A 17,498-nucleotide genomic window follows, 5' to 3' on the forward strand; every position below is an offset into this window, starting at 1 on the left:
ATGCGGTAGCTATTGGTGCGTTTGGGCGTCACATGTAACTGGAAATGTTTCTTCTGTTAGGTTCTATAGTGACTTTTTTCGTAGTCATTTGCATATTTTAGTATTATGCCCCCAAAATCAAATATCCCCTACTTTTTTTGAATAGTATATATTTGGGATGTATTTAACAGGCTCTATAACACATTTTATAATGACTGACACCAATATTGTCCTTTAAGTCACAACAAAACCATTTGTTTGGGACAACTTTAATTCAACATCAAACGATAAATATGACGAAACTCTTAATGATAATGAATAGACAACATTACAAGCAGAAAATGAATTGGAGTGATGGTTAAAATTTCACTACATGATTTAAATAATTTTAATGACCATGTTTCCAAATAGAGATCACAACTCCACCAATAATAATTGTTTTTGAAGTGTAAATTAGGTGTATTGCTGTAGATCTTACAAATTTTTCTTCTACTTCTATCTTTGCCATCAGTCTTATTTTCAAGATCTGACACTGTCATTGTTATTAGCATAGTTAGGATATACCCCATTTATTACTTATTTCGGATAAAATTCATTCATTGTTAAGCAGTGTTGTGTGGTGAAAAATTGTTCCCAAAAACAGTGTAATATAACAACTTTTGTGTCCAGTAGTACTGCAATGAGGAGCCACGGTGGCTCAGTGGGTAAGACGTTGACTTGTTAATCTGTAGGTCCCATGTTCAATCCCTGCATTGGCCAAGAAAGTTCATCAAGATTTCCTGGCGCGGTTTCTCCTTGTCTGTGATGCAGGACCAAGCGCCTGGCAAGGGCCAACATAGTTGTTTGGATGGGACAAAAAAAAAAAACAAAAAAAAAAAAAACGTCCTATGTACACATTGGCATACATGTTAAAGATCCCCTGGCAGTTGGAATTTGATATAAGAGTAGACCATAGTGACACCACTGTACGGTGTCCGTGCAAAATTTCCCGGACAACAGCACACTGTAAGATATATGCCCATCTTCATTAGCCCAGTCGGAGCAGAACAGTAGGACTTAATTCCCATTTCATTTCAGTACTGCAAGGGCTAAATTATTAATATAATTTTTACCCAAAGATCCATGTATATTAAAATAATAATGAATCAAATAGGGTTTAACCTTCTACTTTTCAGCACAAACCTGGCTAATGAAGACGGGCATACACCATACATTGCCCCACCAGGGAGCTTTTGCTTGGATAGCAATTGAATTCCAACTGTCAAGGGTTCTTTTACACTCAAGTGTAAACTGGACCCTTGGTTTTTTAATCAGATCCAAACAACTAGACGCTGTTTCTTACCATGACCTGTCCTACACCACTGACAACACCTGGATCAAAACCGCGACCTCCTGGTTAGTGAACCAGCACCTTACTCACTTAGCAAGAAATGTTATATTTAAATATAATCAATGACTTTCAAATATTGTATATTCAAAAATATAAAATATATCTGATGGCTAGAATGATAGGAAATTTACAGATTTAAAAAAAACTAATGTGAGATTTTATTGATGTAGAATTTGAGAAAAGGGCAAGAAAATATGTTAATTCACCACAACAGCAATTAAAGCGCACAGCTTCCATTGAGCAGTATTTTATAATCACCTATTATCTGAGAACATACAATAAATGACATAATTAATGACATAATAAAGGTAAAGATAATAACATATCAACCGGTTTTTTTTTTCATGAAGGAAGTGTGATATATCAAAGCCTCTGTTACCGGTTGCTTATCTTCATTTTCTTCTAAACATTAAAGGAGAGACCCCAGATTTCTGTAAATACTAGTTAAATATTAATGCAAATTGAATGCTGAAGATTATAATACTGTTGTCAATTTAGAAACTTGTCAACATTCATACAAGAAAATTTACAGTATGAATTTCTTTAACAAATATGAATGTACTATCTATATAAACAACAAACCAAGTATGACGTCATCTTGCATTTGTGACGTCATATAAAAATCGAAGTCCATCAATCCATGTGCAACTCTCAAAAGAACAAGCATGTCAAGTATCATGTTAATCTTACTTGAATTATTTATTTTTTTATTTATTTTTTAAAGAGCTTGAACCCAATAACAAGATGATTAATAATAAGTGTATGCAACCAGTTATTGGTTCAATATGGTTTCATAGAGCTTCAGATACTTGGAGAGAACTTTGATTTTACACAGAATTATATCAAAAAATCTGGCACGACTCCTTTAAGTTTAGTAATGTTATCTAGCATCTGAATGCCTAACACTTCTGGTAAGAGTAGCCCCAGTTTAATCACATTCAAGCACTGTGTATTCAAAAGACGATTTCATATTAGAGAAATTTAGTTCATGGTATACACCTATCATCATAACACGCAAGTGCCTCTTGTACTCATCTGGTACTTTAAACATGGTGCCATGACCTGGTACAATGTAATCCGCATATTTTAACATCTGGATTCGACTTTCTTCCTGCATTTCACAATTTTCACTATTTTCTTGCCATATTTCTGGGTTCTCCAGATCCTCTTCACATTCAAATAAGTCCCCTGAAAAATTAACGAAAATCAGCTTAAGGGCTAATATAGATTTTCAGACCATACACAATCTGAACCAGCGGCTGCCAGGCAGGATACTGCCCACATTTTGCATGAGGTTGATAGAGAACAAGCTAAGAACAAACGTGATTTGTTGTATAATCAGGGGCAATAATCCAGAAAGTTATGGCCTGAAATGTGCAAATATCAAAAGGGACAGAGATATTTGTGATATAAAGATATGTTTTAAGTTTCATCAAAATCAGATAAAAATTGTGACCTCAAGTGGGTCCACAACCATCGCATTACACACTTCTACACAATTTGCGTACAAAGAGCGACCATTTTGTCGGGCAGTTTCATTTCGATTTTCCCGAAATACGAAGTCAACCTTCATTATGGAGTAATGGTGATGTATTTAAAACGTTTTTTAAAATTGGAAAAAAGAGAATCCGCAAGTTAAAAATGCGATTTTTTGAACAAACATAATCCAGGAAGTTAAGTTCGGGTATCCACGATTATTAAAAGGAACCAAGATCTTAGTGTGTAATGGTGATATATTCACACCTTTTTTTTTTAAATCGGATAAAAATTGTGACCTCTACAGGGACTACAAGCTAAACACATGATTTTTTGTTCAATCAAGGGCCATAATTCAGGAAGTTACGATCCGATATGCGCGAATATCGAAAGGAACCAATATCTTTGGGTTATAAACATGCATTTCAAGTTTTACCTTTAGAGGGACCACAAGCTAAAAACTTCATTTTGCATACAGAGGCCATAATTCAGGAAGTTACGGTCCGATATGTGCGAATAATGAAAGGGACCGAGATATATTCGAATGTGTTTTTTAAATCAAATAAAAATTGTGACCTCTAGAGGGACCACAAGCTAAAAACGTGATTTTGCGTACAATCAGGCCATAATTCAGGAAGTTACGGTCCGATATGCGCGAATAATGATCTTTGGTTTATAAACATGCATTTCAAGTTTCATCAAAATCAGATGAAAATTGTGACCTCCAGAGGGTCCACAACCCTGATACACAATATTGTGACACTATTTGCGAACGAGGGGCAGCCATTTTGTCCGTCAGTTTCAGTCCCATTTTAACGAAATTCGAACTCAACCATCCTTAGGGTGTAACATTGATATATTGTTTCATTTTTTTTAAATCAGATAAAAATTGTGACCTCTATGGGGTCCACAAGCTAAACACACGATTTTTCCTACAATCAGGGGCCATAATTCAGGAAGTTATGGTCCGATATGCGAAAATATAGAAAGGAACCGGGATGTGTGGGTTATAAACATGCATTTCAAGTTTCATCAAAATCAGATGAAAATTGTGACCGCCAGAGGGTCCAGAACTCTGTAACAATATTTTGACACTATTTATGAACGCGGGGCGGCCATTTTGTCTGTCAGTTTCGGTCCGATTTTTACGATTATTCGAATTCAACCATCCTTAGGGTGTATGGTGATATATTGTAACGTTTTTTTTTTTAAATCGGATAAAAATTGTGACCTCTATGGGGTCCACAAGCTAAAAACGTGATTTTTCGTACAATCAGGGGCCGTAATTCAGGAAGTTATGGTCCGATCTGCACGAATATCGAAAGGAACCGAGATCTGTGGATTATAAACATACATTTCAAGTTTAAACCAAATCAGATAAAAATTGTGACCTCTACAGTGTTCACAAGCCAAAAATGTGATTTTCGCACAATCAGGGGCCATAATCCATGAAGTTACAGTCCGATACATGCCAATATCGAATGGAACCGAGATCTTAGGGAGATAAACCTATATTTCAAGTTTCGTTGAAATCATATAAAAATTGTGATCTGTATAATGGTCACAAACAATTGTGGAAGGACGGACAGGGGCGACGACTATATACGTCCACAAGAAAATGTGGGCGTATAAAAAGTATACTGGTCTAGAAATTTTTTTAAAAAAAATAATCATTCCTAAAGTAGGTCTAAATTACTTTCTATTGATTTTTGTTTTAATCATCTTAACTATTCATTCTAATTTTTGTTAAATCTACGTAAGTTAAACGTACATTATGCAAGAGCTAAATCTGTCTATTGCAGGTCTTTCTTTAGGCCTGAAATGTTATCTAAATTATTGATTAGACATTATTTAACCTATCCAGACCTTAATCAAATTTAGGTGATTATGCTAGTCTGCGGTCTTTAGTGGATTATGAGCCGATTTACTGCATAACTTTCCTTCACGATTTAATGATTAAATGGATAATCAAGACTATGCTGTTTAACGTACTGACTTTAGTAATGATGATCGAGACTAGCTGGAAATTTCAACCACTTAGTTCTCGGTTCATAGTGGATCAATTTGAATGAAATTTTCAGCAAATTGCCTTTACATTATCTAGGTTTTAACTATTATAGTGAGAACTGCCAATTCGTTATCGAATCTCCCATAATGTATCTTTAAACCACATTTTGAATTTCACAGTGATCGATTAGGGAAGCAAGAGACTTAACTATGGTGTCTTATTTGCTTGTCTTGTCTCACCCTAAGGTTTGGCTTAATTTTACAAAAAACCTAAATTAAGATATATTTTATTATAGGCTTGATGCATAATTTGCATTTTCAATAAAATATAAAATAATGTCCCAAGTTGTTATGAACTGTGTTTAAAATACAAGCAAACATTTTGTTTTTTCAATAGATAATTACTGTAGGTGTTGGAATATTTATAGTTTTAAACAAATACCTGTAACTAATTCAAACATAATACCTGCACATTACTATGTTTTATGGTTTGTAACTAATACTATGTTTTCTAATTTTTAACTAATTTTATAGTTTTAAACTAATACTGGTATTATATCAACTCACCAGATACTAAAACATTACCATGTTTTAATGTTTTCACTAATACTGATACATCTGCTCCAGTATGTCCTGGTGTAGCAACAACTTCTACAAAATCATCGATTTCATATGGTATTCCCTGAAAATAAACCAAATTATCAATACCATAGCTATACAAGTAGAATGCAACAATTTCTTGAACATTTATACATTACTCAGTATAGTCAAAGACTGGAATTTTGTAGAAATAAATGTGAAGCATCATCTCCTCAAGAAAGATTGAGAGAGACAGAGAGATGAAACAAATACGGTTTAACGTCCCCACTCAACACAAACTAGGCCATCTCGGGACTAATATACAGGGTCTTTAACTGTGGGAGGAAACCAGAGAAAAACCAATGAGGTTGGACAGGTGACACAACACCTTGTCACATACGAGCATACAACCAGGGAATCGAAACCACACCACTTAACTCAATGACAGACCTTATGATCTAACGTGCACATGTTGAACCATTTGGCCACCCAACCCCCCTCAACTGGCAGAAGGTAACTGTAGAACAATCTTTTATACACAATGTCCTGTAACCTCAAACCTTGTATAATTCATTTTTTAGTATATTGCATACCATCTATGTCAGGTGCCATAGATCACAAATTAGTTATTCCTACAAAATAAATGTTCAAAACAGGAGTTAAAATTTTGCAAGAAACTTCCACAAAACAATACTATCATTGAGCACATGTGACTAAAGGATAGACGATAACAGTCCTCAACAATGCACATGTTGGAATTGACCTTGTGTACACAGCATATGTACACTGTGTCTGCATAACTTTGGCTAGTAATAATGCAGGGATCTTAATCGGCTGATTATAGTCAGCTGATTGATAAACAATAAACCGGCCACTATGGTATTCTAAATCAATCTACTTTTGACCCAATAACAAAGAGTTAATTGTTGATTAATAAATCAATCAAAAAAAATGAACCTACATGTACTGAAAACTTAATATAGTGATGCAGGTGAAGAAAGCAGGAGACTATTAAAATGGGTTCGTCCGTCTGTCTGTATGTCTGTTCGTCACACTTTTTGGGACACAATAACTGTCTTTCTAATTTAGCTAGAATGTTCAAAGTTGGTATAGGTCTTTATTAGTTCAATGCCTTGATGGAGTTTGAAGATGAGCATTTTCTGCTTAGGGTAAGCAGAGATAAGCAATTTGATTGGTTAATGCTTTGGGACACAATAACTTTAGTTCTAATTAAGTGAGAGTGATGAAACTTGGTGTATAGTTTTATTAAATCAATACCTTGACTAAGTTTGATAATGAGCATTTTCTGCTCAGGGTAAGCAGAGCGATAAGCAATTTGATTGGTCGATTCTTTGGAACACATAACTCTCATTCTAATTGAGTTAGAATTTTCACACTTGGCGAAGATGTCTATTAGGTAAATGCCTTGATGGAGTTCGAAGATGAGCATATTCTGCTTAGGGTAAGCAGAGATAAGCAATTTGATTGGTTGACGCTTTGAGACACGATAACTTTAATTCTAATTAAGTGAGAGTGATGAAACTTGGTGTATAGTTTTATTACAGCAATACCTTGACCAAGTTCGATAATGAGCATTTTCTGCTCAGGGTAAGCAGAGCGATAAGCAATTTGATTGGTCGTTTCTTTGGAACACAATAACTCTCATTCTAATTGAGTTAGAATTTTCACACTTGGCGTAGATGTCTATAAGTTAAATGCCTTGATGGAGTTTGAAAATGAGCATTTTCTGCTTAGGGTAAGCAGAGATAAGCTATCTGACTGGTTGATGCTTTGGGGCATGATAACTTTGGTTATAATGAAACGAGAGCAATGAAACTCTGAAAATAGATTCATTATAATATTACCTTGACTAAGTTCGATGGTGAGAATTTTCTGCTTAGGATAAGGAGAGATAAGCAATTTGTTTGGTCAAGAGTTTGGAACATAATAACTGTGCTTTTAATTGAGCTAATTTATTTCATTGGTCGATGTTTTGGGACAAGATAATCTTGATTCTGATAGAGAGTGATGAAACTTAGTGCATAGTTTGATAGCTCGATACTTTTGAAAAAAATAAATGTGCGATTAATTAATATGTGTCATCTTTTATTTTGGGATTTCGGCGGGGGACATCAGCCTCACTATCGGCTTGTTATTTTAGGCCTAAAAGGCAAAAATATTATTAATGCCTTTTTTATTTATGTGAACATATAATGCTGCATTGTGTGAATGACTGTAGATTTTAAAAATGTCTTGAGGACAAGAAAAATAAAAACATGACGAACTGAGCTAATTAAAAAATACATTCTACTTACAGATTTGAAATCATGTATCACATAATTATCACCAATACAGATATCATAGGATACGATATGTACAGCCTCTTGAAACAAATTCAGATTTCCTACATGATCAACATGGCCATGAGTACACACCACATAACTTATATTCTCAGGTGTCAAACCATTTGCTTTTAATGCTAAAACAAAAAGATAAATAATGTATTTTGTCTGTTTTTAAATAATTTGATAATATTAAAATTGTCCCCACCCCCACTCTGATTTTGTTTGAAACTAAACACCGAGTTCATTGGATTGTCTATGTTGGTTTGTTTGGTGAATTTTTTTTTTTTTTTTTTTGTCTTATTCATGACAGATCTAAAAATGAAATGAAATGGGGTTTAATGTCCTTATGTTCTGCTCCGATTGGGCTAATGAAGACCGGAGATAGAGATAGATAGAATAGTCCATTATGTGACGTTGTCAACATAATCACATTCTCTCAAATTGTAGACATTGGACCCCCCTCCCACCCCATCTCGAAAATGCCCAATTACCCCTTAAATTGCCTATCATCACCCAGATTCGGAATCTAGTAAAAAAAAAAGATAAGATAAACACCATATTCAGTCAGCATGTAAATTATACATTATGCATGAAAAATACATAAAAACTGGATGAAAAAATACATAAAAACTGGATGAGATATATAACCACATTAAAGTCTGCAAAATATCATATTCCTAAAGCAATGGCCCGAGAAATCCCTCTCTGGTCATTGCTGGAATGGCCTCTGATACTTGAGCTTTTGAAGGAGTGTGTCTATTCCTCCCATTCATCAAATCTATCCCAAGTACAGCAACAGCCCTTCGTTTAATCTGGAGTCTTCCGTAAAACTTTGGACAGTGATTTAAGGCATTAAAAACGGTGAAAGTATTGTTCGTCTCCAAACAGTATTGTTTACATTGTATCCGTTTAGATAGCCTTGATTGTCACGCAATTAGTTTTTCTGCAATATTCTGCTATGCACTGGTTAATTGGGCCTAATAAAATCATGAGTCATGATGTAACGTTATGTATGTAAACATATTTGGTCCAATTTGGAGCTCTGTTTAAAGCATAATGATATTATTACGCAGTTAGCTATTGGTTGTTAATCGAACTATTGACCAGTCATAATTTGGAACAGAAATTCGCTTCCATTACAGCACTGTTGAGTGGGATTAGCTCTAATCAAACGGAACACTGCGAAGAGTATGGTAAAATATCTATTTTCTGTCATACATTTCTACTTACAGTCAGCAATTCAAATTTAATGTACCATCAAACTTGATTGGCAAGTAGGCCTACAACCAAAATGTGCAATTGGGCTGTTTTTACCTGTTAATATTTTGTCTTTATCTCTTGGGCTACCGGTATCTACTATTATGTTGTGTCGTCCTTTAAGTAGAGTAACACTTCCATCAGCTCTCTGACAGCCTAAAACAATCAAATTAAAATGTTCAAGTTTCGCTTTTAAATATTTTGATGGGCTCTTTATAAATTAACTGAATCAAATACAGGAGATTATAACCTATTGTTCATAATAAAATTCCGAATTTGTTTTCTTAATTTAATGCTAAATAATCAATTTAAGTATATTTTATTTTAGCATGGATTAAGTCATGGAAAAATTGAAATTTTCTGAAAATTATTATTCATATTCTTTGAAAAAATGTTTTTCCAATCTGAAATGCACAAAATGCACAATAATGACAGAAAGCATTGCTTTATTGTTTTCTCTGTGGTTACTATGAACAATCAATTAGCTTTAAACAACCATGTTTTCAAATTTCAAAATAATACCTGCTAATCAAGCACTTTCACTATTGTCACGAGACAATAGGTCTTTCCAAGCTACATGTAAAGGCAGCATACTATATTTATACTTACCTTTTCCCCTGTCAAGATTGTATCCTTCTTTCAAGACAATAACTTCATACATTACTGCAGTTCTACCGACTAAACATCAACTGAAAATAATGTCAACAAGCAGTTAGACTTTAAATTTAATTTCATGGCATGACAAACACTGATCAGAACTTTAAGTTCATATATTATCATATTAACACAACACAATTTGAAAATAAGCTAACAGAACATTAATTAGCCATAAACTATAAACTAAAGCAGTTAATCGTGATTTAGAGACTGAGGAATCCCTTGCAAACTACAATATATATTGAACCCAATCTCTAAGTAAAAGAAATCAAAAATGGTTCAATTCCATTATCAATATTTATCAAGGATATGATATGATGATTTGAGAATTTGTCAACATTTGTCCACAGCAGACGATGCATGAATAGGATATTGCATGGACCTTTATAAGGTCCATGTATATAGTCAACACAAGAAGCCAATTAAAGTTACAATTTCATATTTTTAAGTTATATTTTTAAAATGTATTAAAATAAAGCCCTAAAATAGATGGTACCTATAAACAGTCCTACCTTGTTAAAGAATAATCCTATTAATCCTATAATTCACTATATTGCCAGTTGAGAAATTGGCAAAAATATCATTTTCAACTTCAAATTCAAGCGTTTGAAGATAGCTATTCCATGGTGGGGAATAGGAGAACAAGGGAGGTAATTGGGCGGTAATTGTGTTATTAGTTCCAGTGTGAAGATTTTGAAGTGTGAGAAAGATAACCTATGATCATATAATTGAAAGATAACCTATGATCATATAATTGTGAGTTGACAACCTATTGAGCAAAAGACATAGAAATAATTATATTTTGACTTTCTTAGAAAATATGAAATTGTAACTTTAAGTTTAGGCAGTGTATATTTTCCCGTCTGACGGTTCTTTTACTTTTTACTCATCACTTCCGTTTGACATGTGCAGTTGTCTGATTCCTGGACTTAGCAGGATTCCTGGACTTAGCAGTTTTCGCTGAGGCAATGATTTCAACTCCCCTTCTGACATTAACCCAACCCACCAGACAGTTCTATTCATCCTTTGTCTAACATAGGCCATAACTCCTTTCTCCGTTTCTTATAAGGAAGCAAATAGCCATACTTGCATTTCTGATGGTAGAAACTGGAGAATTATTTTTAAAAGAAAATAAGATAATAAATGTAAATTGTAGAAAAGCATTTAGAATATTATTCTATTTTGGTCGAGGGCGCATTTCTGCGGATTTTGGTTTTTAATTTAAGTACTTAGACTGTCAGTGGTTTATGTTTTTCCCGTAAAATCGTGCTTCTGTGCCGAACTTGAAAGACGAGTTGTTTTTAATGTTCCAAAATGGTGGAATATATCAGGAATCGGACAACTGCGCATGTCGAACGGAAGTACGGCTAAATAGTAAATAAAGTAAAGAACCGTCGGACGGCAAAATATACACTTCGTTAAGTTTGTTATGTCATGATTTTTGCAGCAATCTTTGATGGTCCTCTTTTAATCCAAGCCGTGACATTGTATCCCATTTTTGATTTTGTACTATGCTCATTTTCTCAAGTTGCAATTACTTGCAATAGACTTAGGGATCTTTAGCAGTGGGGGGAAACCGGAGGACCCGGAGAAAACCCTACTCCTTGCCACATTCAACTGCACTGGGACAATTTGTGCTAATGATAATGATAATAATGATAATAAAGACATTGCCTGTATTAATATAATATTTGTGATGATATTGATAGCCTAGCTTATACATAGTTATAGTATAAATCTTTGTATACATTTTACCTCCTTGTTAAGACGTTGTTTTCCGTGTCGCCGCGGCTTCCCCTGGCTGTCACTCAGTCAGTCTGTACAGTCACAGTCTTGATTAGTATTATTAATCAGTCTGGTTCGTTTCTTATTTTCAAAAATGTATTGTTCTAAAACTTGGCTGGTTTTGTTTTGTTAGTCAGACTCTCTGCATATTCCTGTTACTCATGCAGTAAATACAAGTATACTCCGGTAACGAATGCATACAAATCCCAAAACAAGAAGCAATTTATTTTATAATGCTTAATCAGAATCAAGATTACTCCAGAAACATCTTTGCATTAGATTATCCAGCCTCAAATCGAGGACCAATCGAATTTCACCGAATAGCTTTAGAAGAAATAAAACCCGAAAAGCCACGAATGTCCGAGAATTTTCGTTGACATTCGTCTTCGATAACTTGTCTAAAAAGGTGCATGTATTGTTTAGATTGTATTAAATTTTTGACCTATGTCCGCAAGATTTGCTTTAATCATTTATCTTAGATATTTCCCAGCGTTAAATATACGAGTGGTGGTGTGTGTATCTCGTATCTGGTGTGATTTATCTGTACGACTGGATGATAAAGAAAATAAAATGCATCTTGGCCATGTGACTGTCACGTGGTTTTTGTTTACAGTATGGTACAGGTGGAAGTGGAAGTGGGAACACTCGTCTAGCTTAACTTTTTTCATACTTTCATCATACTACATGTGTTGGTACTTGGTAGAAACAGTAACATAATTATCTTAAGAGATTTATGATAGGTTTTAAGATATTTGTGTATGTGATCTTGACTAACCACAGATAGCACAATGGTTAACAGGCGTCTGAGAGCCATATTGGTGATTTGCGGTGGAGTATGCATCCATTTAACATTGGGCACTATCTACACGTTCGGTAAGTAAGAAAATTATACAAGAGCAATAAATATCTTTTTTAAGCTTCAGCCCCACCACACCCCCTAATCATTTGAGAATATGTGTTTATTAGTTTTAAAGTAGCTAAGTCTCTAACTCAATATTATCCCAAGTCTGATACGTTGAAAACACGAATTATTTGTCAATTCAAATCAACATTGATGTTGTAATCTTACTGGGAAAAGGTATAGGCTTCTTATATTCAATATTTAAGACAAAATAAATATTTTACCATTCGTGTACCATAGTGCGTTTTAGCGTCATTTGTAACAAGTGACCAGAAAGAACGAGGCTAGACATATTCAACAACTCATGTCAAATGCGTGGTGACGCCATATCTTATCTGGAGAGCATCCGCAATAGACTGGAATAACAAGACGCTAGAAATTGGCATTCAGTTGAGACTTATGCCGTATTTTGCTGGACATAACTGATTTGAAATTAGAGTCAAAACGGAAACAATTGAATGTAAATAAGTTTATATACAATCAGATTACATTATTATATGCGTTGCAACCCATTTGGGTCAATTTCTAGGTCCCAGATATTAGCGATTTAGCCCCTTTAAAACTGCCCGTGGTACCCACTGCTACACGGGCAGTGAGAGCTACATGCTATCATGCACATCTCCTCCTCATCCGCCTCCTATGAATTTCTGACAATCATGTTTGATCCGACTCCCTTTTCTATTTCCATCACTTTTACATTTTATGATTAGGGTTAGGGTCAGGTATTTAAGATTAAAACCTATAAATTCAGGGTTAGGGGTTTAAGATTAAAACCAATGAGTAAGACAAAATCTTCAACAGCAATGAAATATTGAGACACAAAAATTGGAGTCACATCAAACATGAATGCCGAATTTCTTTCCGTCGAACGTGAAGGATAAATAGGAAGTACTCCAAAGAGATCCCGACGAATTATCGTATATTATAGTTAGCCCCGGAACCTACATGTACGTTCGTATTCGCCAATACACTGTACCTCAATTAACTCGCCCTTTAAATATGAAATATGAAAATATCACTCTCCCCCACCTCTGTTCTAAGGCTTTTTTGGAATCCTTACCTTTTTTCTTTGAAGGAAATCATTTATCACCGTATCTGAAAACAAATTTATACTAATGTTTGTGACTGTCGTTTGTCTGTTTGTGGGAGCCACGGTGGCTACGTGTAGGTGGGTAAGGCGCTGGCTCGGTAGCCTGGAGGTCGGGTGTTCGATCCCTGCATTGGCCGAGAAAGTTCATCCCGATTTTCCGACGTGGTTTCCCCTCGTCAGTGATGCAGGACGGAGGGCCTGACAAGGACAGCTGTGTAGTCCTTTGGACGAAAAACCGAGGTCCCGTGTAAACATTGGATTGCACGTTGGAATTCGATATAAGAGTAGGCGATAGTGCCGCTGCCCGGGCAAAATTTCCCTCATAGCACACTGTATGGCATATGCCCGTCTTCATTAGCCCAGTATAGGAGCAGAACAGTAGGACGTTAAACCCCATTTCATTTCATTTGTCTGTTTGTTTGTCTGTCTCTTGGCAGCTATACTAGGGCTGTCCCGAGGCTGAGATTTGGTGGATAGCTTGGACCGGGGAGTAACATAGGCTATACATTCATATTACATTAATATGTTCTTTTGGAGCCATTTTCATCTATTTTAAGGTTTAAAAGAATAGAGCCATATGCCCTTTGATAGGGATGAATAGCAACGGTCAGAGGACAGCATCCGGTCAGAGACCGTTCCTAAAGGATATTCGTTAGCGTTCATTATGATGGGAACCTGCGGTTAATATCTACATTCCCCAATATAAAAATCAGGATTTACCAATTTAGTTAATATTATGTATACGTTTGCTTGTTTGTTACTTCCATTGTCTTCCATTGTCTGTGTATTTATTGTGTATCTTGTACGAGTATAATAATTGGGGTTTGCTCAAGTTTGGTGCCATCCGCAAGAACTTAATGTTAGCTACCGAGGTGATCAATAGGAAGAAGAGAACGCAGTTAACATTTTCACAAGTCAGAAAGCTTGAAAGAAACTTTATGTGAAATTAAATTTTGCGTGTCCATTGTCTCATAATTAATGGTACAGTATTTTACGGGTCATTTTGTTTTCATGGAGTAAAATAATGAAATAGTGTTGGCCTAAAGGAAACGTTTTTGTTTAAAAATTTCTTTTCATTCGTCGTTAGATTGTCATTCGTCATTCAGGTTATCAAAAGTCCATAAGTCACCCGTTTCAAATAATGTCCATTAAATTCAGTTAATTCAAATCAAGGACAAAATGGCGTCTGGCCCACAGTTTTTGAACATCTGTGTTGAATGTAAAGTTGGAAATGCTTCTTGGCTTTCATTAGCATTATTATGCTTTAATATTGTTTTTGTTATTATAGTTATACTAGTTATTCGCTTTTTATACGCCCACATGGAAATGTGGTCGTATGTTGCCGTCGCCCCCGTCCGTCCGTCGGTCCGTCCGTCCATCGTCCACAATTTCTTGTGAACACTCTACAGACTACATTTATCAACCGATTGTTTTGAAATTGATATATGTTGTTTGTATAAGTGAGATGAAGAAGCCTATTTAATTTCAATAACGTCTGTTAATTTCTTCTGGAGTTATGGCCCTTGTTTCACTTTGTTGCACCTTGTGAATGCTCTAACGACAAAAGTTACAAACCGATCTGTATGAAATTTATATGCATCATTTAAATTAGTAAAACAAAGAAGCCTATTGAATTTCAGCAATTTCCATTAATTACATCTAGAGTTATGGCCCTTGTTTCACTTTGTTGAATCTTGTGAACGCTCTAATGACAAAAGTTATCAACCGAGCTGTATGAAATTGATATGCTTCATTTAAATTAGTGAAATGAAGAAGCCTATTGAATTTCAGCAATTTCCGTTAATTTCTTCTGGAGTTATGGCCCTTGTTTCATTTTGTTGCACATTGTGAAGCTCTAACGACAAAAGTTATCAACCGATCTGTATGAAATTTATATGCATCTTTTAAATTAGTAAAACAAAGAAGCCTATTGAATTTCAGCAATTTCCGTTAATTACATCTAGAGTTATGGCCCTTGTTTCACTTTGTTGAATCTTGTGAACGCTCTAATGACAACAGTTATCATCTGATCTGTTTGAAATTGATATGCATCATTTAAATTAGTGAAATGAAGAAGCCTATTGAATTTCAGCAATTTCCGTTAATTTCTTCTGGAGTTATGGCCCTTGTTTTACTTTGTTGCACCTTGTGAACGCTCTAATGACAAAAGTTATCAACCGATCTGTATGAAATATATATGCATCATTTAAATTAGTAAAACAAAGAAGCCTATTGAATTTCAGCAATTTCCGTTAATTACATCTAGAGTTATGGCCCTTGTTTCACTTTATTGAATATTGTGAACGCTCTAATGACAACAGTTATCATCCGATCTGTTTGAAATTGATATGCATCATTTAAATTAGTGAAATGAAGTAGCCTATTGAATTTCAGCAAAAGTTATCATCCGATCTGTATGAAATTCATATGCATTATTTGAATTATTAGAACGAAAAAAGCCTTTCGAATTTGAACAATTTCTGTAGATTGCTTCCAGAGTTACGGCCCTGGTTTTAGATTTTAGAACCTTGTGAACCTTCAAACAACGGAAATTATAATGTCATCTGTATGAAATTGTCTATTAAATTCCCCTAATTACCTAAAAAAGAATAAATATGTGACAACCCTTGTCGACTGCTCTGACGATTTAGCTGCTGTGGGCGTATGTTTTGTTGCCTGGCAACCTATCTTTGTATTCTAGGTAACATGAGCCCATATATCACATCTTATATGAGAAAATATAACGTGGAAAAGAATTTACGCTATACAGACAGCGTATGGATATTTGCTTGTTCTGGAATGGGACAAGGAGCTTCCATGTTTTTAGGTGGTATATTAGAAAAGAAAATAGGACCAAGGTTAGCAACGTTATTAGGCTCACTTTTCATGAGGTAGGTATAACTGAACGTTTTATATATTTATAAAGATCTTTAATGTATCAATGACCCCAGATTTGGTATTCTGAATGATTGCCTGTGTATTAAGTTTTCTTTCAATATAACCTATTTCAGAATAATTGTTTTAAATATACCCCTCAGAAACCGTAAAGTTAAAAGCAGAAATTCAGGAGTGAGAAGTTGCCTGTTTAAAACAGTACTCTGTGGGAGGATTGATCAATGGACTGATGTGTTGCTGTTTTTATCTCTTAAATTTTGTTTTCTTTGATATATTTTAGTTTGGGTGTATTTCTCTCGTATTTCACTGTGAAGTATTCATTTCCATTGTTAGTTTTAACCTATGGTCTTATGATAGGGCTAGGTATCGGTGTGGCTTATGCTGTACCCATGGCCTGTGCTATGAGGGTAAGAAGATTTATTGTTTATACTTACCTAAACCTCCATAATTTTTTTTTTTTTCTACCCTGCCATATTTATATTATTGATCGTTATGGAAACATAGAACAGTCTATATTCCTAAGTGGCCAATCAAAACATACCGCGATGCTTATCAATATCGAAAAATAAACACCATTCTTATATAATTCCCCCCATCAGTTATGATTTAGAACTACCGGTAACTAAAGAAAGAGTACTGACGTCAAATGGCATCTTCCTGGTGTCAAAGTAATACAGTCTAACCGTGTATTACCATGACAACACCTACAGATTATATATAGGGATCACAGTGGCTAAGTAGGTAAAACGCTGGCTCGCTAGCCTAGAGGTTGTGTGTTTGATCCATGCATTCGAAGAGAAAGTGCATCCAGATTTTCTTGCATGGTTCAACATTGTCAATGATGCAGGACGGAGGGCCTGACAAGGACAGCTGTCTAGTCGTTTAGATGGTATGAAAAACCTAGGTCCGGTGAACACATTGGTGTGCACATAAAAGATCCCTTGACAGCTGGAATTCAGTATAAGAGTAGGCTATAGTGCCACCGTACGGGCAAAATTTCCCTCATAGCACACTGTATGGCGTATGCCCATCTTTATTAGCCCAGTTGGGGTAGAACAGTAGGACGTTAAACCCCATTTCATTTCTCAGATTATATATTATAGAAACATTCCGTCAACTCATTACTGTCTATTCAAA

The 17,498-nt window shown here is 35.0% G+C and overlaps 1 protein-coding gene across 1 annotated transcript; it reads right to left on the bottom strand.

Moving 5' to 3' along the window:
• Positions 1-232: 232 nt before the first annotated feature.
• On the bottom strand, positions 233-11,751 carry LOC126808426 (metallo-beta-lactamase domain-containing protein 1). The gene is made up of 6 exons (XM_050533129.2): positions 11,446-11,751; positions 9,643-9,722; positions 9,091-9,189; positions 7,747-7,910; positions 5,420-5,534; positions 233-2,557 (listed from the first exon to the last, which is right to left on the bottom strand). Exons 2-6 carry the CDS (start codon positions 9,692-9,694, stop codon positions 2,298-2,300), a joined length of 690 nt encoding a protein of 229 aa, XP_050389086.1. The 5' UTR covers positions 9,695-9,722; positions 11,446-11,751; the 3' UTR covers positions 233-2,297.
• Positions 11,752-17,498: the final 5,747 nt, after the last annotated feature.

The sequence above is a fragment of the Patella vulgata genome, chromosome 1 (assembly GCF_932274485.2).
Source record: "Patella vulgata chromosome 1, xgPatVulg1.2, whole genome shotgun sequence".
Lineage (NCBI taxonomy): Eukaryota > Metazoa > Mollusca > Gastropoda > Patellidae > Patella > Patella vulgata.

Excerpts from the sequence above, each read along its gene's own strand:
- LOC126808426 (XM_050533129.2), bottom strand. The coding sequence starts at position 9,694 with ATGTATGAAGTTATTGTCTTGAAAGAAGGATACAATCTTGACAGGGGA. Across the intron at positions 7,911-9,090 it reads TAAAGACAAAATATTAACAG|CATTAAAAGCAAATGGTTTG; the intron begins GTAAAAACAGCC and ends TTTTTGTTTTAG. Across the intron at positions 5,535-7,746 it reads TGATACATGATTTCAAATCT|GGAATACCATATGAAATCGA; the intron begins GTAAGTAGAATG and ends GTTTATTTTCAG.